Raw genomic sequence first — 22388 nt, 5'->3', positions numbered from 1 at the left:
CCATACCACTGTTGTCAGTGATAAAAGTATTTGAAATGAAAATGATTTCTTAATGTCTAGTGACATATCAGGGCCATTTTATGATTAATTGATATAAATTTCTTACATACTGTTCCTTTAATCCCCAAAACACACCTTTGATCATCAAAATGACATATTTAAATGTTTTTTTTTTTAATAATAATTTCTTCATCCCTGAAAATTGCTCAAATGGAATATGCAAAATATGCAAATTAGTCCCCACCTCCAATCAATCACACCACCATGAACTACCTGATCCACTCAGACAATGCATTGACTTGACTGATTACAACTTATTTTATTTTATGTCTTTATTTAACAGCCACTCGTGTACTGTTATTTAACTCGTGTACTCACCACTGTATAGACCGCAGAATAAACACTGATGGCTGCGTCTTTAGATGGGAAAGACTTGCGTGCTGACGTCACGAGCAGAGGATTTCCCGTGCATGCTTTACGCTCGGTGATGTACTGTAAATTTGTATGGCAGCCCAGCGCTGTGTAATTTGGCCTGCATGCTGACAGGAAGTGAGGCGTCTGATTTCCTGTCACCACCTGACCGGCATTGGCAAAGATGGTGGTGGTGAACAGGCCAAAGGTATAGACACCTGTGTGACAAACAGAGTTCAAAGTCAAGCAAAATTATATATAAAGGAAAGTAATTAAACTAATTTAAGTGTGAATACAGGCCATCCCTACTAAAAAATCCAACTAAGACCAGCATAAGCTGGTAGCTGGGTTTTGCTGGTTTAAGGTGGCAGTAGCTGGGTTTTTTTTTAAACATATTTGACTGGACTAATTTAAATATCTCACTTTCATTATTATTATTATTCTATTTATTTATTAATTTTTTTCTTATTCCTAATCAAATACTTTGTAACATTATTCTGTGTTATATATGCGCTAACAATCTTTAGTTGGATCAGCATTTCACTGGACAATTATTCCTGGACAGATCTGGACTTAAAGGGATAATCTGGGATGTTGGGTTGGGTGGGGTGGGGCGGGGGGTATCTTCATAGATATCATTATCTGTATAACACAGTCATAATTTGCCTGTATACATCTGGTCCAAAATGTGTTGTAAAATGTTACATGGTTTAATGGAAAATCAATAAAAATTGTTAAACAAAAAAAACACAGCTAGACCAGCTTGCTACACCAGCAATACCAGCTAAAACCAATCTGGGAGACCAGCTAAAACCAGCACCCCAGCTTATGCTGGATTTTTCAGTAGGGATAACATACAGTATAGTGCAGGATGTATATTATGTAATGATCTGATACTGTAAGTACCTAAGAAGCGTATAATGCGTCTGAGAAGTGGACTGAAGTAACAGCAATCTGCGGTGACTATGGTCTTCTCCTGTGTGACCTCTGACCTCATGAAAAACACCATCAGTTCTCCGGCCAGAATCTGCAGAGAATAAAACACAAGACGAGGAGGGGTTAATGTGTTAGCTTGACAAAATATCCTGCGCTAGCATTCTGGCAACAGCAAATCGAGTTCATTTGTTGTCACACTCTCGGAGCGTTTCAAGTCTCTTTGAGAATTCGAGAAAACAATGTCATCTACATCTTGGATAGCCTGAGGGTGAGTAAATTAACTCTTTAATATGACTAATTCAATTAACTATATTATCAGTGGTTTCATAATGAACGGTACTGTTTTTATTACTTTAAAATGAGCCGTTTTAATCTACATACACCGCGGGTCCCCTTACATGGAAGTCGCCATTTTGTAGCCGTAAAAACTGTTTTATAGAGTGCATTTCGACACTATGTCGTCTCAGACGATTAGATGTTTGTCCTGTGCCGCCTACGTAGCTTCTCTATATGTTTCGAAAAAGGGAGGGGTGAGCTGTGGACTGAGCTGTTGGTTGCAATTCGTAATCTCACCACTAGATGCCGCTAAAATCTACACAAAGCACCTTTAAAGGCAGGCTGCAGTGAGGATAAACTAAGTCAATGACCGTCTGCCGAAAAAGTGCAAATCAAATTCGTATTTAGTATGTAATATTCATGATGATCCAAATTAACATCTAAAACATTTTTCTTTACTTTTATACAATAAATAATTTGCTGCTGATTTGACGTTCAAGGTAAAATCTGATGTTTTAAGAAGTTGAGATGCTCTGACGTAAACATCTGATGGTCACTGGTGTCAGGAGTCCACCGCTGCTCTAGAAGATCTGAAGATACAACCAACACTCACACATCACATTCACAAACGCACAACGCAGTCAGACAGAGACGTCAGAGATGAGACACGAGGGACAGGAACGCGGTGTACATCTCACACGTTTCCAGGATTAGCACCTGACTGCTGACACAGACTGACAGATCGTGACATCAGTGTTGTGTGATCAACGTGTCTGTGTGTGTGTGTATGATGCACTGGATTGTGTGCATCTACAGTGTGTGTATGCGTGTAACTATCAGCTCCAGTGTGAATAATGCATTACTGAATGTAATAAAATTGTGTTTCTTGGTTTGCTTTATGAAGTTTTTCTGCTGGTCATGGGCAGTTAGTTTAGTGGCTCATTCAATCTGATATTAATGGATCAGACCTATATATAAAAACATCAAATAACAGCGTCCAAATGAGGGCAGAAAGGGGTCAAAGCAGGGTATGACGTCTTAATCTTTTTTAAGATGATAGTTTTGAAATGTCAAAGAAAACATTTACATGAAACTCACAAATGAGGGCACATTAAACATTTTGTAACACAAACATCCCAATTATTCACTATAATAAACAAGTTTATATTTAAATTATTAATTCATTAGATTGTGGTATTACCTTTGTGGATGAAATCAATGCAGACACAATATATAAACATATCTATATGACTCAAGTGGAATGTACAGTCAACATGATGCTGTGTGTGATGAAACAGGGTGAAACACGAGATGTCTGATCATCTGATTTCCTCTCGTCTCGTTTCTGTTATTTTGATGTAAAGCCGATAATAAACTCTTCTGTGAAGATATACGCAGAGAGCCCACACAGTTCAGACATATGCATACGCGGACGTCCCTAGTATACTTTCGGCTTAAGAGTATATCTGATGCTGTTTACACCTTTAATCAACCAAAATTACCTTAAGTGACAACTTGTGTAGCTGTGAAATTTAAAGTGTAGCACCAGAAGATGTGTAGCACCGAGTGTCGTCCTGCAAATATACATCACCAGCAAAAGACTCAATTTGTTTTTTTAAATATAACAATATGGCATTTACACAGTCTATTATATGATGTGTAGAGGACATCAGTAGCCAGCTAAATAGAAAACAGGCAAGACACTTAAAAGATAATTTTGTCATAATTTACTCACTCGCTAGGGGTGTGTGCACACCAAAGCTTTTTACGCGTCTGAAAATGCCCGGCAGACGCCGACGGGCAGCTTTATTTTTCTTTGGTTGCTCTGATACTTCTCCTTTGTTTATCAATCATTGAATGATGCGCCGGTTAGTTGTTGTGCTATTTGTCCCACCTCTCCTCCACTGTGATTGGACGGCCGTGTCAGAAGAGACATTGACGACGAGATGAGCTTCTGACCCAAAGTTGAATATTTTTCAACTCTCGCGCTCAACGCAGAGTACGAAAAACCGCAGAGAGCCAGGAAAAAACACCAGCTGCTGGCTTTTTTGAAAAAATTAAAAACATACGCCGGTCGCCGGCATAAAAGCTTTGGTGTGCACGCCCCCTTACTGTACGTTCACACTGTTGCCGACTTGAGCTTCCAAAGTTACTGGAAGTCATTCATTTACAATGGAAGCTGGCTTCTCTCAGCTGCAAGGAGCGTCAAATCAATTGGCGTCGCGTTTTAGGTGTTTTGAGCGACCAGAGCGTCAATCAGAAAGTTGAAAGAGGCTCAACTTTATGGTAATGAGCTATGACGTGGTTCAGCAGCAAAACGCCAGCAACCTATCGGAATATAGCCTAAACGTTCTTCACTGGCTGATTCCGGAGAAACATACGATGTAAACTTCTGTTCCTACCAAAACATTAGTTCAGAGAAAACAGACTTCAGAGCGGCCAAAGCGTCAACAAGCGTCAAACTTCCCCGTACTTTTTGACAAGCGTCCTTGACCGGGCGGCCTGAGCCTCAAGTTGGCGGCAGTGTGATTCGTGTGAACAACATACAGTTATGTTGTTACCAACCAAACATGATCAGAAGCCCCACTGACCTCCATAGTAGGAAAAAAATTATATTTTGGAAGGCAATGGGGCCTCTGATCAGTTTGGTTACCAATATCTTCCTTCATGTTTATCAGAACAAAGAAATGAATACAGATTTGTAACAACATTAGAGTGAGTAAATGATGACAGAATTTTTATCTTTCTTGTACAATCATGTACCCAAAACAAGTTATAAAGGTACTAACTAAGTGTACAAAACTGTGCTCTTAGGGCAGAGTCCTGCAACGGGTCGGGTACCCGCGGATACCCGCATAAAAGTGTCTCTAACGGGTGGAATGTGGCATTCCTAAAATTCACGGGCGGGGATGTGGGCTGATAATTAACTCCGTATGGGCGAGTAGTAGCGCGAATGAAAATATGTGCAACATACACTCACCTAAAGGATTATTAGGAACACCATACTGATACTGTGTTTGAACTTCTTTCGCCTTCAGAACTGCCTTAACTCTGCGTGGCATTGATTCAACAAGGTGCTGAAAGCATTCTTTAGAAATGTTGGCCCATATTGATAGGATAGCATCTTGCAGTTGATGGAGATTTGTGGGATGCACATCCAGGGCACGAAGCTCTCGTTCCACCACATCCCAAAGATGCTCTTTTGGGTTGAGATCTGGTGACTGTGGGGGCCATTTTAGTACAGTGAACTCATTGTCAATGTTAAAAAAAACACTTTGAAATGATTCAAGCTTTGTGACATGGTGCATTATACTGCCGGAAGTAGAAATCAGATGATGGGTACATGGGTGGACATGGTCAGAAACAATGCTCAGGTAGGGATTTAAATGATTCACAATTGGGCCTAAAGTGTGCCAAGAAAACATCCCCCACACCATTACACCATTGCATTGATGAGAAATTGAACGGGTGTTCCTAATAATCCTTTAGGTGAGTGTATGGCATTTGACCCATTACATCACCACCAAATATCTCTTATCCGTGCGCGACCTTTGTTGATGCTTCTCGTAGCTTAGCTGGAGTGAGCGTTGCAGGAGTTGCATAAAGGTTTGCCGTTGATAGCCGAAAAGCTGGGACGTCTTCTTTAGAAAGCATTTCGAGACGAGACTTGTAGGAGCACAGCAGGGGTTGTGTAGGTTGAATTTTTTCTTGTTCTTTTTTGCATTAATAGGTCTATTTGTGTATAGTTTTCAGGTTCCATAGCCTATTAGGTGCCGATGGTAGGCTACTTGAATGGCGCAAAACAAAGCGCACTTAGCCTGTTTCATTAGCCCGTTCATGACGCTGTTGAGAGAGGTAAGAGATGTTGAGAGAGGTACGAGATAAAAAATAAAGCACTTTAATTGCAATGATTTTAGCGTGTCTGATTAATGCGTGTGCTGGTTGGGTAACGGGCCAAATATTAACTGGTCTGGGCAGGTGCAGATTTAATTTGGATATTATCATGGGTGACGGGTCGGATCTGGTGCTGGACTTTGCGGGATACGGATGGAAGCGGGTCCCCAAAAATAGTCCCGTGCAGGACTCTGTCTTAGGGTACCACAGCCAGTTGTACCATAAAAGATACAGTTTTGTGCCTTTTGTGTGTGCATATTTGACATTTGGATATATGATTGTTACCATTCTCTCTCTCTCTCTCTCTCTCTCTCTCTTTTACACCCACAGCACACAGTATACTCACCCAAACACACACCGGTACATGTGGCTATAACAGGACTCATGAAAGGGGGAAGGCAAATTCATGTGGTCCCACAATCTGTTGCCTATGTGACACACATCATCCCAAAACCCCACCAAAATGTATTTAACTTTTGTCTATACCTTTCTTAATGCACAAAGATTGCACTTTTACCACTCACGAAGTACTAAGTTTGTGTTTCTTTACAGACCAGGTTCACTACATCCCAGAAATTTCTCTTAAAACTGCATTTAAGGACACAAGTATATTTTTGATGTACAGTAAGATATACAGTAAAACTACTGCAAGTGCCGTTTTCTCAGGAGAAACATCCGAAAAGCAGAAAAAGAGACTTTAGCAAAGTCTCATTAGTCCCTTTCACACATACAGTCTTTACTGGTAATTTACTGGTAAATTGCAGTTAACAGATCATGTGTGAACAGAACCTTTCCGGTAAATCAGTGCTCCCAATTTACCAGTAAGACAGGTTGTAAGATTACCAGTAATTTACCGGTAAGCGCTGTGTGTGAACGAAAATTATAGGATTACCGGCATTTAGAACGGACGACGTCAGACCGTGCTGACAGCTTCGGGCCAATCATAGCGTTTTAATACAGATGACGCGTTTACCCCCGCACTGACGTTTCCACACACATGCTGCTTGAAAGTTGAGCACACCTGAAGTTTACGTCCACATTTCTTCACCAAAGTTGTTAAAAACACCTGACCGCCGAATTGCCGACGTACTTAGCACGCCCTCTGTGAAGCCTAAAGTGCAAACAGTACTGTTGTTACAAACGCATTTTCGGTTTGACGTCGTCTCATTCAATGTTGTTTGGTCATGAGCAACTTCGCGACTGTTTACCACAGACGTGAAAACAACAAAATACGGACCGTGGTTATGAACGACGTGGATTGTTTACAAATACAACACAGAGCTCGCGCCTGCTACAGGTACTTCCGCTTTCTCAACGAATTTACTGGTATTTTGATACTGATGTGTGAATGATGTCTTACTGGTAAAATAACGGAACGCCACTGCGTGTGTGAACAGCACATTTTTGTATTTACTGGTAAATTCATTCTGGTAAATTCATGGTAGTTTACCAGAATTACTGTGTGAAAGAGGCTATTGACTCATTTATCTGCTATCTAAGAAACAAGACTTTAGTTATTAAATCATTAACTAATTTGCTTAATAAAATTTATACAATTTTAGGGATCTTTTTACTCATTTTTTTGCAATGGCAATTAAAGTATATTTCTCTCTTAATTTGTATTTGTATAATACAGGAAGTTATACTTGTATTGACGTATTAGATGTGTTTTACTGTCCAATCAAGTTTTACAGTAATTGCGTTTTTTTGCATAACGATAATAAGAACTGCGTGGTGATGTGCTAAAAACATCCATCATTTCCTTAAGGCAAAATATCATTTCTTATTCATTTTGATATAAAAACACCCTGCTGTTCTTTGCCCAGATTTTCAAAAACCATCAGCATACTGAATGATGATTCATATTGACTAAAGTTCATTCTCTCCACCCACAAGCACACATCAGCCTGAGAACAACACGAAAACAAGAAGACGGCTCCGCTTCACGGCTACTCACCGTTACTGTAGGTACAGCCGTGACCAGAGAGTACACCAGCACCGGTGGCACGTTACTGGTCTCATCCGGTCCGGGGTAGGGTTTGGAGAACGCCTTATCAAAGCAGAAGAATCCCTGGACGTGAACGGGAAACGTGTCGGTGTACTCGAAGTAGTACGCCAGGAGAACGGTGCCTGCCATTATCACCAGCTGAAAATAGAACATGATCCACGGTTTATAAGAGAAGGAGAAGACACGCCGCCGAAGCGATCACGCCACACGACGGAGAAGAGAGAGACACTTCTGGAGTCGTGAGATTGAAAGAGTTACATGCTGTTCTGTTAGAGCATCAGACAGTGTGAGATGAGCGAGCGAGAGAGAGAGAGATGAGAAGGAAAAGAGGCAGCATCATGGAGATGTGGGGAGAGACAGTGTGAATTTGAGACGAGTCAAACACAAATGAGCTCGGCACTGTGTGTGTGTTTGTGTGTGTGGGTACACGTAGGTGTCATTTTGGATGTGTGTGAATCACATGGAGGTGCAGGCTAGGGTGTGAATGCACTCATTAGCAAGTTTTAATATGAGACCGCCTTCATTCAAGGCTTTCTCAAGCATGCTTCTCTTGCAGCATATTACAGGTCAGCCATGGACTCCTAACAATGAAGGTGCTTACAATGTTATTCACAGCGATACCATTGAAGGTCAAGGGTCAAGATTTATACTGAATAAATAAGCTTGCCATTGGTTAGGATCATATTTGGCCGAGATACAACTATTTGAAAATCTGGAATCTGAGTGTAGGGGTGGAACAGTGCCTCATTGGGAAGCCTCACTGGAAGAAGGTCTCCGGATCGAGCCCCGGCTTGGTCAGGTGGACTTTCTGTGTGGAGATTGCATGTGTTAAAAGTGTCAGCGTGGGTTTAAGCCTGGTACTCCGGTTTCCTCCCAGAGGCCAAAAACATGCAAGTTAGAGCGAATTAGAGATACCAAATTGCCCCCCACAACCTGTGCAAATGGATTATCTTGTGTGGATCAACCTGTGTATGGATTAACCGTTTCTCACCATAAATATAGCCATAGACGCTGGAGTGGTGTGAAGAATAAATAAATAAATAAATAAATAAATAAATAAATAAATAAATAAATAAATAAATAAATAAATAAATAAATAAATAAATAAATAATCTAAGGGTGCAAACCATTTAAATATTAAGAAAATCGCCTTTAAAGGTCCTGTTCTTTCTGTGTTTTTGAAGCTTTGATTGTGTTTACCGTGCGCAATATAACATGTGTTCATGTTTCACGTGTAAAAAAACGTGGTATTTTTCACACAATTGACTTATCTGTATAGCGCTGTTTTCACTGTCCTCAAAACGGGCTGATGTCTTCTTTGTTCTATGAAGTCCCTCCTTCAGAAATACGTGTCGAGGTCTGATTGTGTAGCTTGTTTAGTGTGTTGTGATTCGATAGCAGCTTAGCTAGCTGTTAGTTTAGCTGGCGACTGACGTATTCCTGTGGGCGGAGTTTAGTCAAAAACTGTTCTAGTGACGTCATTAAAGCAGGAAGTAGAGGGTTGTAGTCCAAACCAGCTGTTCGCTTTAGGCAGTGAATTCTGTTAAAGAAAATATATTGCCTGGCAATGAACTTTGAGCTTTATCATTTTACAGGTATTATTTATGCTATTATAGCAGCATTACACACCTACTATGGTTTAAAAAAATGGGATCAGAAAGAACGTTACCTTTAAAGTCCAAATGAAGTCCATAGCAACAAATATTACTAAAGATAAATACATCTATTTACGGTAGGAATTTTACAAAATATCTTCATTGAACATTATCTTTACTTCATTTCCTAATGATTTTTGGCATTAAAAATATTCTTTTCATCCATACAATGTATCGTTGGCTATTGCTACAAATATGCCTGTGCTACTTGTGACTAATTTTGTGGTCCAGAGTCAAATTTTGCTTCCTCTAGAGATCACATAACATTAACTGCATCACTAAAACACCAATCCAGAAATACTTTTAAGCTAAACTTAGTCAACAATTTAAAATGGATAGCCACATTTAAAAATGCCACTGCGCTAGCTGGCAAAGTATCAAATCATGTGGCATTTACATTAAAGGAAGATTGCACAAGCACACGTTTAACAATACATTTCACAAAAGGAAGATTTAAGACTTTGCATAATAAGTATTTGAAGTAAGCAGTGTTGGGTGTAACACATTAAAAGTAATGTGCATTACGTAATAATATTACTTTTCTAAAGTAACGAGTAAAGTAATGCATTACTTTATAAATGTACACATTAATATTTGAGTTACTTTTTAAAAAAAAGTAATGCATGTTACTTTTCAGTTTAATTAATTAAAAAATAAAATAATGTACTGAATTAAACTGAACATATTAACGTAGAATTACGCACTCTGTGCGCCTGACCGGGAACAGTTTGAGTCAGAAACGAAGATGGCAGGCCAGAGCTTGACATTTTTGCGATCATAAAAAACATGTGCAAGGCCAAGTAAGAAAACGTAATGCAAAAGTAACGTGACCATTACTTTCCATGAAAAGTAACCAAGTAACGCAATTAGTTACTTTTTTGGGAAGTAACTTAATATTGTAATGCATTACTTTTAAAAGTAACTTTCCCCAACACTGGACGTAAGAACAAAAGTATTTGGACATTATTTGGTCATCTTATGTAAAACATCTCCATACAGCTGTAGTTACTGTAAAAAACATATTTCAAACATCCACTAAAATCATTTGAAAGTCATTGCAAAAATGTTTTAAGAAATGTTTCATTCCTTTTATATGCATGCATAGTGTATTGTGAAGATGAACACACATGCAATTTCACTTCCGCAGAAAAGTATTTTTCAGAGGACTTGGAACTGGGCTTATAAATAAAGATCCACTATGATTATTTACCCAGATCTATCAACCCACACGCACACCCACATATACCCATCTACCCACACAAAAACACACACAAAAACACACAACTCTTCCTAAATGATCACGCTACACCTAATAAATGGCTTGTAATAGAATTGTCATAATGAAAAAACAATGAGGTTGAATCTTATGAAAAAAATCATGTGTTTTTGTTATAGTAACTGAGTTTTGGTATTTTTCCAGCAGAAAATGGGATGAGACAATACCGTTTATAAGGGTATGGTCTGATATGACCCTTCTTCTTTGCAGCACAAGCTCTTACAGAAATGCACACTGAAAAAATTTCCAATCAGCTGTTGTGCAAATGTATAAAACCACAACTATCTAGAACATCCAAGCAACTATCAAATGCTCTCCATGACAAAACACACTAGCAACCTTATTACAACATACTAAAAAAACATCACAACTTTCTATCCACAGGTCACCCCTCCCTTTCAAAACGCAGAGAGAACATGGCGGTGCAAAATGGTGACTTCCACCTAAGGGGACCCGCGATGTAGATGAAAACAGATCATTCTAATGTCGTAAAAACATAATAGTTCATATATATATATATATGTGTGTGTGTGTGTGATGCTCAGTGACTATTTAATGAAGGACATCTGTTATTTTGCACATGTATATAAAACTGTGTACAGTATGGGTAATATGTAACACTACCCAATCATCCATCTCCTCTTTCATTGGTTAGAAATACTCTAAAATTTTTAAATAGCACAGAGCACCCTTGAACACGCTGTTTTAACTTGGCAAGATTATATGAAATGATGATGGAGTCCACATTGCCAGAATCACTCTGTGTTTCTGTGTTCACTCAATGAGATCTAATGAGTGGGAGTGGGGGGAAAGACATCCATATGGCAACATGTTTCTTCACAACAAGAAAAATCTAACATGACTCCATCAAATTATAATCATTTTGTTCTGAAGAACTGACTCTGAGTTCTTAAAAGGTCAGATCGGTCTAATGGATCTGAGGAAAGCATCTATTTACAAGTGCATATGAATATTGTGATATATATTATTATAATGGACCCAAAAGCTATCTAAACAATTGAAGGGCTGAGATGCAAAACCCTCTAAGTGCATCTGACATGTTTTCTTGTAAATGAGCACTTTTTATTAGACTCTTAATGGATTCGGACAAGAAGTGGTATTTATGAATGGCCTGAGGTTGGGATTAAGCAGATTTGAAGTGAAAGTATTTGATGAACGTATAGTACGTGCTGAGAGCATTCGGTTAATATCATAATCTCACATGCCATTTAAAAGCTTTTGCATCTGAGCTCCTCATTTAAGTCACTTTTTTAAATACAAATGTCATTATATTCAATTTTAAATTGCAACATACCAAACCATGTGATGTTTGCACACCAGATTTTTCTCTTAGTCCTCAAGCTTATTTTTAAGAGGCTCACGAGGTTCATCATCAAGGTAAATGTGTGTCTATTACCAGTATGAGTCAACATGTAAAGGGTTGTTGTGTTATTGTGGTGCACAAATAAATGACCCTTTCCATATAAACTGCAGCATCACAGAAAGCACAGCTGACAGCAGAAAAAGGTTTCAAAAGGACAAAATTCAGATAAAGCCTGACAAATGCTGATATATTTCTTAGTTTCCTATGCAGAAATCTGATACATGGCCACATGAGAAAATTACTATTGTATGTAGAAATGTACTATTTTATATATATATATATATATATATATATATATATATATATATATATATATATATATATATATATATATAATGCAAAAAGAAAATCTAAGCACATGAATCTATAAAAAATACTGCGTGTCAGGTCAAAAAGGGAGAAACCCAACCCCATTGGCTTGTAATTTTACCAATGCTGGGTTGTTTCAACCCAAAATGCTGGGTAAAAAAATATAGGTCCAATATAAACATTTTCTGAGCTAATTTAACCCCAACGGCTGGGTTGAAAATAATCCAGCATATATTAGTAGGCCTACGACTTGGTGTCACGGTTAATCCGTGTCATGTCTTGTTTCTGTTCCGATTGTTATCAGCTGGACATTCATTGATTAATTACCTGCCTCATCACACCTGTTTGTCATTTAGTCTGTGTATATATACCTCTGTCTTCTGTTTGCTCACTGCTGGATCATTGTCATTACTACCCTGTCTGTTCCCCGTGTCACATTTTGGATGTTCCTGTGTTTGCTACTCTGTTACTCCTCGTGTTTTGATTTCCCTGTTTTATCATTAAATGTTATTTATTTGGAACCTTGCGTTTGCGTCCTGTCTCTCCAACCCTGTCGTGACAGAATGATCCAGCCAAACTGGACGCAGCAGGTTCACGGAGGGCGGCTCCCCCAGGAGTTTCGTCGAGGGGGAGTAGTGACATCGGGGTTCATTCCCCATCAGCCCCGATGTCTCTTGGGGACCACCGTGAGCGATTGCTCGCTCCTGCGGGCCTGCGGGAGGAGGATCGGCCCAGGCGGTCCCCCAACGGTTGAGTCGTCGTCGACAGTCCCTCGGAGGACCACCATCCTGCTCGCAGGGGGATCCGGAACGGACCACGCCCGATCATTTCCCCGGGGTGGCTACCGAGGGTCTCCGTCTCCGCGAGGGGATGGGAGATGATTTCCGGGGGCATCTGATCGTCGACGATTCCCAGGAGGGGGGTAATTCGTCTGCCTCGGTTCTCGGAGCGATCGCTCCGGTTCTCCTGGCGCAGTCCGGCCAACCGTCCTGTTGGTCTCACCCCGGCGGCTGCCGGCTTCGCCAGGGTCCCCAAGCCCTCCACCCCTCCCTTAGACTCTCGCTACCAGACTTTGTTTTTGTTGTGTTTTATGTGAGTGTCTGGTAGCCACTCGTAGAGGGGAGGGTAATGTCACGGTTAATCCGTGTCATGTCTTGTTTCTGTTCCGATTGTTATCAGCTGGACATTCATTGATTAATTACCTGCCTCATCACACCTGTTTGTCATTTAGTCTGTGTATATATACCTCTGTCTTCTGTTTGCTCACTGCTGGATCATTGTCATTACTACCCTGTCTGTTCCCCGTGTCACATTTTGGATGTTCCTGTGTTTGCTACTCTGTTACTCCTCGTGTTTTGATTTCCCTGTTTTATCATTAAATGTTATTTATTTGGAACCTTGCGTTTGCGTCCTGTCTCTCCAACCCTGTCGTGACACTTGGTCCTTTGATTTAGAAAATACATTTCCTCACTAAGCATATTTGTCTATACTGTAAATTTTATATACAAATTTCTGTATGAGTTGTTTGATAAGATGGGCATCTCATAAAAGGAAACAAACATTTCTATTCAGTTCAGTACATTTCAAAGGCATGGAATAAATAAATAAATAAAGGCACCTGCAACCACCTTGAGCAAACTTTATTATTGGGTGTGTATATAGGGTGTATTCAGGTTGGGACACTTTTTTAGCATTCACAATCAATGTTAAAATGTGTCCTAAACAGTGGCGACCCCAATGGAGGGCCAGGGGGCCACGGCCACCCCTAAAAAGACACTGGCCACCCCAATGGTCCCCAACCAGAAAGTAATTAAAAATTAGCAGTTTTGGTAACATTTAATGGACTTTATGGGGTCTTGAAGTCACAACCGTAGAACAGTTAGCGAATTAGTGTGCCATAAAGCATGTGGATTAAAAACAGACAATATATTTACAATCAAATGTAGGTTTATTATAAAAATCAAATTAAAGAGAAAAGGCAGTCGAAATATACACCTATGTCAATTTGCAAAGAACTACACTATTTAAAGAGCAATTATTTGCTAATTAAAAGCATGGGGCTCTACACCCGGTAATATAATTTGATGAATATGAAATTTTCACATTTAGGCTACGTTGTTTAAATAGCAAATGCATTTGCGCCCAATTTTGGCGTTCTGGTCTGAAAACGAGATGTGTTCAGGCGCATTGTTGGCGTGTTGCTATTTTGAGGCAACTAAAATAGACTACGCCATTGACCAACTTAAACCTGTGGCCGGCTGCATAAAGCATTTTTTCTTCAAGACTGATCATATCTGTTTTAAGTATGTTATATAGAAAGGTAGATTGGTCTAATTTTAATCCAAATAATAAGACTGATTAGCCCTAACTAATTGCTAGTTAGTCAGAATCATTTTTAAGACGCAGTCTTAACTTCACGGCTATGTTTATGCAACCGGCCACTGGTCTCAAGTCTAAAGTCAATGGCGCAATAGTGTTTTTGTTATTTAATGAGCACGTTAGTAATATGGGCCTATAAACGGGACGACAACGCGGGTTTGCTTATCACATACATGAATGCACAGCAGCACAAAAAGGCTTTTAAATATGAAAAATTAAAGGATTAAAATGTGAAACGCGTTTGTAAAATTTTTTAACTCTTGTTTGTTACAAATAAAGTATTTTTAGAGTACAAACCTTTTCTTGCAAATTATTTTATGAGATTACAATGATTATGTAGGATATCAATACATTTACAGCAATTAAAAGCCTGCTATTTGTACTTCTATGACTGAAAGAAAACAGCTTAAAGGTTTTAATCCAAAAAATAACAATTTCAATAAAAATGAAAACAACAACATTTTACTGGTGCTCTTCTTCGTCCGCTTAGTTTTTCAGTTTAAAATTCCGCTTCCTAAATAGGGATTAGGCAAGGCGGAACTGTCTTTTAAAGAGGATGAGATCTGAGACTCTTATTGGTTTATTGCACGTTACGCCCAAAAACACCCATTACTCATTAGGAGTTTAGGAACAACCCTTTTAGGCCGTGCGTTTGGCGCATAAACCATTTTCCAGTCATTAAATTAGCAAAAGTGGAATCGGACACGCCCATTTGCGCTTTAGAAAATGTGCTTAGATCGTTAAAATAGGGCCCATAATGTTAACCAGAAACAAAAGTAAAAAAGGTATACACACACATTAAACTAAATAATTTTTGGTGCCACACAATGATTTGCTATAGCCTCCTCTTGGCCACCCCAATTAAAATTTTCAGGGGGCACCACGGGTTCCAATCTGAATTCGCCATACCTTATATAGGCTATAAATTGAGTTTTTATCTTATGTCTAATCTCGCTGTTAAATTCCCCTACTGCCACTTGAATATCAAAGCAGTAACTGGGCATAAAACCAGCTTGATCTTCTGCTGTTCGTGGTATTTTTAGAGCTCGTCCTATTGAATGGTCTGAAGCTGCTGACAGACACTGAAGGTTGTCTGGAGGTTTGACTGACAGCTCTTGTCATATTCATAGCTCCTTGAGGGCTTTTATTCTGCATGATGAGCAGAACTTCATATTAGAGGTCTTCTAGGGTCCAAAGAAATGTACCCGACCCCAAATGACCTGAATCACTTTTTACACAAACTTTTCTCTACTGTATCTAAATGTTAGGACTGTTACCTACTGTTAAAGGGTACCAGATTGTAGATATTTAGTGTCATTTTGCATAGCCTACATCCTTGCATCACATAAATGGTTTGTTAGCAGATTACACCCGTTTAGCTTCAAGAAATGCAATCTGCGAGCCAACTTCGCACGATCTGTCAGTGATTAGTCTGTATGTTTCTTCTGGATGTTTGTAGTTAATTAGGCATTATTCTGTTGTGAACCGCTGAGATGTTGCTCTATTTGAATTAAGATAATTAAGGTCCCTGCCAAGTTGTGCTGGTCCTAATATCACTGTTCTCCCATTCATCCATCGTGAGTAGCGGCAGTACTCCTCCAGCATCCCGCTGGGTCCCTTTCATCCTCCTACTGAAATAAACCCTTCAGCTCCAACAATGCTCAGCGATGGCTCTTACAAAATCCTTTTCATCTTTCCAACCACTCGGTCTTTTCTCAAGTTATGAGAAACTGCCCACAACTCAGAGCCGTTCTGATGCCAAAACTCAGCTGACCGTGTAAAAGATAAAGCACATATCTATTTCACTCTTTATATCTGGTTTGTTCGCAGAAGAATCAAGTGAACACACACACACTAACCATAACCGTTTTATATAATATAATAACACACATTTATGGAAATATCCTATTAAGGAAAGGAGTCCATAAAATATAAATTAAGCCCATACAAAATAGAGAACACATGCGCCCTCTAATGGATCTGAGGGGAGGTACAAAGCAAAAATCTTTCAAAACAACACACATTTTTGTTTTATAAATCAGTTTTTTAGGTTGTGCTTCTATGTAGCTCAGTGATAAAGCATTGCATTAGCAGTGCAAAAGGTCATGGGTTCAAATATAAAATGCATAGCTTTGCTATGCGGGTGATTCTCACGAAACCATTGAAACACCACGGCACTAATGAATTTAGCTAATGTGTAATATAGTAACATTAAAAAGCATCAGAATTAACACAATACTGTGTTCTACCTTGCACAATGTGTGATTTCAACAAAAAAATTTTAATTGGAAATTTTATCTCATTTTCTGCTGAAATTCTCATTACCGCAATGTGTCCGGCTGTGTTTGAACATGCGTTGTGTTGTAATTTAATCAAATTAACACAAAAATATTATAAAAAAAAAATTAATGGATGTTTTGCTAGACTACTTTAGATGACAGAAAAAATATTTACTGAATATTCATGTATAATAATAATAAAGAAAAATTAGGAAAATGATGTGTCAATGCCTGATGTTCTCATCCTCCGCAACACTTTTTGAGAACAGTTTAAGCACACATACAGAATTTTAATAAAGTTTGATTTTGAGTGTCCAAGCACATGGACCAGTTAAGATGGCTACCAGGAAAGATCTTTTTTTACAGTTAATTTGAAATATTGTCTTGTCAGAATGCTTACACGACATTTTGATTATCATTACCGCAACTGATGCTTATTAACTGTTAATTTAATTAATAGAAGCATAATAATTTGATTTTAAATGCATGTGCAGAATCTCCAAATTATGTTCTTTCAGGTTTGTCATGTCATTTTGAAAATATGTCAGTGTTGATGTTTTCTGGCTGTTGCGGTAATGAGATTTTTTAGGACTAATTTTTTAAATTATGTTACAAAAAGTGTTAAATGATAAGTAAAAGTTTTTAAATTAATGTTCCCATTTACTCCAGACTTTGTTTTTCATTGTCTGGTGGGAAAAAAGTAAATTTAAGCAATTTTTACATTTTCATGCTTGACATTTTTAAAACCAAGTTTTCGTGAGAATCACCCATGCACTGTAAGTTGGTTTGGATAAAAGCATCTGCCAAATGCATAAATAATATATAATCTAAATGCTATACAGTTACACGCAGAAGAGTCAATTGTACATTCACAAATAATGACAACTAAAAAAACGTATCCATCCTATCAACACACACATACATATAATATATGTATCAGTGAATACAGGTGAGGCTGTGTGTATACTGCATGACAGTAAAAATTCGTATATCGAGGAAAAAGGCACGTGTGGGAGAGAAGCATCTATAAATGATGGCTGATTGGTATCCATAGTAACAGCAGCCAAGTGTCATGATGTGTTCATGATGCGCATGCAACATTAATGTGTGCATGCACGCAAAAGAAAGAAAGAAAGGTTGATACAGTCTGTATTAAGTTAGGTTAAATGTTTTATGGTCAACTCACCTCTACAAACAGGAAACATGGTAATATGGAGGTGCTGCCCTTCACAGGAGGTTTCTCCTCGACTGCCATCATAGCTTCTTCTGTTGTATCTTCTCTTTATCTTTGACTCTGTTTGCATGAAAGAGAGACAGAGATCAGGTCACAAAGCTAACTTTGATATGGCAACCTAAAATATGCATTATCTTCGAATAATTGAAGTTTTATGAAGGACATTCTTTCTGCACTTTGTTGAACATCATATCCTCTGAGTTCAGGGTAGTTAAATGAATATGGCATGAGGTTAGAAAGCATCCAGTACAAGCCTCTGCTTTTAGTCTGACTTATACTCACAGTGGTCAACATTTGTCAGCGTGCGAGTGCTTAGTTTTAGCTGGCAAGGAGAGATTTAATGGTTCATATTAATTTCTTAAACAAGAAAGGCATTGCCGCCTTGATTCGGCCTTAATTTTGAAGTTGGCTAAGTAAGATATTTTCCTTGTTGCCTGGCAACACTGGGAAGGTTTATATGCGGTGGCTATGTGTGTTGATACAATGTTAAAGTGCAGGGCAAAGATGTGCAAATGAAAGATGCCAGGCGTAAATTTGACCGTAAATTTAACAAGAAATACAAGGGTCAGGTTGTAAAACAAACTGTATTCAGTGCTAAAAAAAATCCAGATAATTTACTCACCACCATGTCATCCAAAATGTTGATGTCTTTCGTTGTTCAGTCGAGAAGAAATTATGTTTTTTGAGGAAAACATTCCAGGATTTTTCTCATTTTAATGGACTTTAATGGACCCCAACACTTATTAGTTTTAATGCCGTTTAAAATTGCAATTTCAAAGGACTTTAAGCAATCTAAAACGAGGCATAAGGGTCTTATCTAGTGAAACGATTGTCATGTTTGTCAAGAAAAATAAAAAATATGCACTTTTAAAACACAGCTTCTCGTCTATCTCCGGTCCTGTGACGCGCCAGCGCGACCTCACGTAATTGCGTAATGACGTCGAAAGGTCACGTGTTACATATATGAAACGCACATTTGCGGAGCATTTTAAACAATAAACTGACACAAAGACATTAATTAGCATCATTCCACATACAACAACGTCGGAACGGTCCTCTTTCTTCACACTTGTAAACACTGGGGCAGAGTTTCGATACGTCATTCGTGACCTCTTGATGTGATGGCATATTGCATGAGGTCGCACTGGCGTGTCACAGGACCGGAGGAAGATGAGAAGTTGTGGTTTAAAAGTGCATATTTTTTATTTTTCTTGCCAAAAATGACAATCGTTTCGCTAGATAACACCCTTATGCCACGTTTGGGATCGTTTAGAATCCTGTGAAACTGCAATTTTAGTGTTGGGGTCCATTAAAGTCCATTTAAATGAGAAAAATCCTGGAATGTTTTCCTCAAAAAAAAAAAACTGAACCAAGAAAGACATCAACATTTTGGATGACATGGTGGTGAGTAAATTATCTGGATTTTTTAAAGAAAATTGACTAATCCTTTAAATGGGACATATCATGAAAATCTGGCTTTTTCCATGTTTAAGTGCTATAATTGTGTCCCCAGTGCTTCTTTTAACCTAGAAAATGTAAAAAAGATCAACCCAGTAACTTAGTTTTGGTAAACCATTCTCTGCAAGCATGAGAAAAAATAGGTCATTGAAATTTGGCTCCCCTTGTGATGTCAAAAGGGGATGATACAGCCCCTTAATCTGCACTATCCAACCACGACACTGCCATTTAGTACAGAGATCAGCTCATTTGCATTTAAAAGGACACACCCAAAAACATTTTTGCTCACACCTACAAAGTGACAATATTAAGTAAGGAATAATTGACGACGGGCCATTGAATTATAAGAAAATAATGCACACCAAGGTGGTAATGCGGCATGACGCGAAGCGGAGTGCCGTTACACCGCAGGTGTGCATTATTTTCAAATAATTCAAAGGACCGGAGTCAATTATTCCGCTTATACCACGGTTACCAAAAACGTTGCTCTGGTGCCTATTTTTAAGACATTTGAAAAGTTAGGTGTGCGGTTTACAGAAAAATAATCAACACCCATAGAACATTTCTCAGCCAATCAGAATGCAGCATTCAACAGACCCGTGGTATAACATGCTATAATAAATTATCTATATGCTATTTTGAGCTAGAACTTCACATACACACTCTGTGGACACCAAACTAATTTTAAATAATCCTTAACAGACAAACAGGAACTTTTGCTCAGAATTTTGTTATTATGCTGTCTACCAACCATGCTAACCAGCCATTTATGCAAAATCGCCTACTTCCATACTGTAGGCAAACATCAGTAGTCGAGACGAGTAGTATGTCCAAATTCATATATTCAAAAAGTACCCAGAAAAACCTACTACTTTGAGCAAGATTTTGAAGTGTGCATTCAATGGACACTTTATTATCCCGTGAGCTCCCAGGAGAGAATTCACCCAAAGAAGAAGAAGAAGAAGGAGGGCATGTCAATATTAAAAAATGTTGCAAAACAGTGATGCAATCATGCAACTTTATTCTAATGTAAATAAATAAGGTAAACAGTTGTTATTTGTGGTTATATTGCTCTTGTTTAACAACATCCAAGTTAACGGCTCACTTGTTGTTATGACAACGTATCTCACGTGATGTATCAACATGGTGGATGTAATACATCCGAATAACATTCACACTACCCATATTCATACTATATAGAACTTACTGTTTTAACGTCAATGAGTAATTCATCCATACGTACAGTCACAGAATGCGATTTCGGACGCATGGCAATAAAAGACCATGCATAGCTTACTCCTCGTGATAATTCAAGCCTCAAAATATAAACCATTTTGGGAACAGACTCTGCACTACAGATGAAGTGTCTGGGAAACATTTGGTGCCGTCATGTGTAGTATCGGCTTCAGACGACACAGCCTTGGATCATTCACACACCGTCTGCTGCCTGTTTCAGGCCCAATGTGATTAGTTTACACTTTTTTCACAGGATGCACAAGTTTGCTGGGAATTAAAGTTGTGCATACAAGGTGACACAATGAGCGCTTTTAAAGGAGTTTCTTAGCCAAGAAATGCTGCAACTGCAAGCGACTTATTGCCCATAAGCAAAAGAGCGAAAACCTAAACAAGGGTCAAAATAAAATCTATGCACTAGAATGATATATTTTGATGTTTAAATGGCATACACTGAATTAAGACTATAATCCCAAGAAAATTTTGAGTTTATTAGATCAGTCAAGAGATTGTACAGTATAGGTTCCCAGTGTCACCAACTCCATTACCGCCAAAGCTTGACTTGTCTGTGCCTTTAACTATCAGCTTTCATATCAGGTTACTTTTCATACCAGATTCTTATAAAGTACAAAATGATGTCTTCATCCAAACCGACCTGGCTCACCGAAAATTAAACACATAATATTAAATGAAAATTACAACCTTAAGAAATGCATTCCTTCATTTGTCCAACCCATTAAAATACACAGGTATATCCAAGATTGTAATCCACTTGCTGGTGCACTGCAAGCACCTGGGTTAGACTATGTGTGTGTGAGGTCTGGATCTCTAATGTCTCATCTTTAATTTGCCACCCAAAACACATACAGTGCACGTTTCTAATCACTGCATCACCTGCTGACATCACAGTTTCATGCTATTAAATGTGGGGGTTGCGCGCACAGCAAAGAGAGATCAGGAGAGCCGAAAGGGATTTTGCCATACAGGGTAATTAGAGCTCGCGTTTAGGGAATACCACACCCCCACCTTCATCTGCTCCTTATATCCAGAGATATGAAAAAGCAAACATCAGTCATCATCTCCATCTGCATTCCAAACCCGCCAAACGCACCCCCATACATTTGAACCAAAGTCCTATATAGGTCCACGGATGAAAAAAAAACCCATAAGGATGATCGTAATTGTTTGCATGCACGCGAGGATGCTCACGATTCTCCTCACCTGCAGCAGCGGCGTTCGGTTCCTATGCAGTGGCCATGTCGTGCGCTGTCCGCGGTGCGCATAAATCCAGATTCCCTCTCTTCTCCTCTTCCAGGCTGTTTGTCTTTTTATCATCCACCCACACGGGATTTTTCTCCAGCGCACGAGCGTCTCCTCCCGCGTGCAGATGCGCTCGCGGTCTGTGTGCGCAAAGCGACGCGAGCGCGCGCACGGGCGACTCCCTCCGTAATGAGGCGTGAGAGATTAAATCACCTTCGACACAGATCTGTGTGAGAGAGAGAAAGAGAGAGAGAGAGAGAGAGAGAGAGAGAGAGAGAGAGAGAGTTTTATTCACTGTCTCTCACTCTGTTTCTGTCTATCTTGATCATATGAGCTGTAATACTGTAATAAATGCAGGTTAATAAGATTATTAAACATTATTAGACATTAAACTAG

General features: G+C 38.9%; 1 protein-coding gene across 2 annotated transcripts in view; it reads right to left on the bottom strand.

The window, feature by feature from the left end:
- The window catches only part of LOC141363311 (phospholipid phosphatase-related protein type 5-like), a 28092-nt gene extending 5884 nt beyond the window's left edge, over nucleotides 1–22208 (bottom strand). Inside the window, exons 1-5 of one of the 2 annotated variants that reach the window (XM_073865946.1) lie at nucleotides 21954–22208; nucleotides 17994–18101; nucleotides 7475–7663; nucleotides 1318–1438; nucleotides 379–629 (exon numbers count right to left, since the gene is read on the bottom strand). In XM_073865946.1, coding sequence (XP_073722047.1) covers nucleotides 379–629; nucleotides 1318–1438; nucleotides 7475–7663; nucleotides 17994–18065 — 633 coding nt within the window. In that variant the 5' untranslated portion in view covers nucleotides 18066–18101; nucleotides 21954–22208. The remainder of the gene's footprint in view (nucleotides 1–378; nucleotides 630–1317; nucleotides 1439–7474; nucleotides 7664–17993; nucleotides 18102–21953) is intronic. The other variant, XM_073865945.1, reaches the window with a different exon arrangement.
- Between the last annotated feature and the right edge of the window lie 180 nt (nucleotides 22209–22388).

Source organism: Misgurnus anguillicaudatus, unplaced genomic scaffold (genome assembly GCF_027580225.2).
Source record: "Misgurnus anguillicaudatus unplaced genomic scaffold, ASM2758022v2 HiC_scaffold_34, whole genome shotgun sequence".
Lineage (NCBI taxonomy): Eukaryota > Metazoa > Chordata > Actinopteri > Cypriniformes > Cobitidae > Misgurnus > Misgurnus anguillicaudatus.
This window is presented reverse-complemented; position numbering and strand designations above follow the sequence as displayed.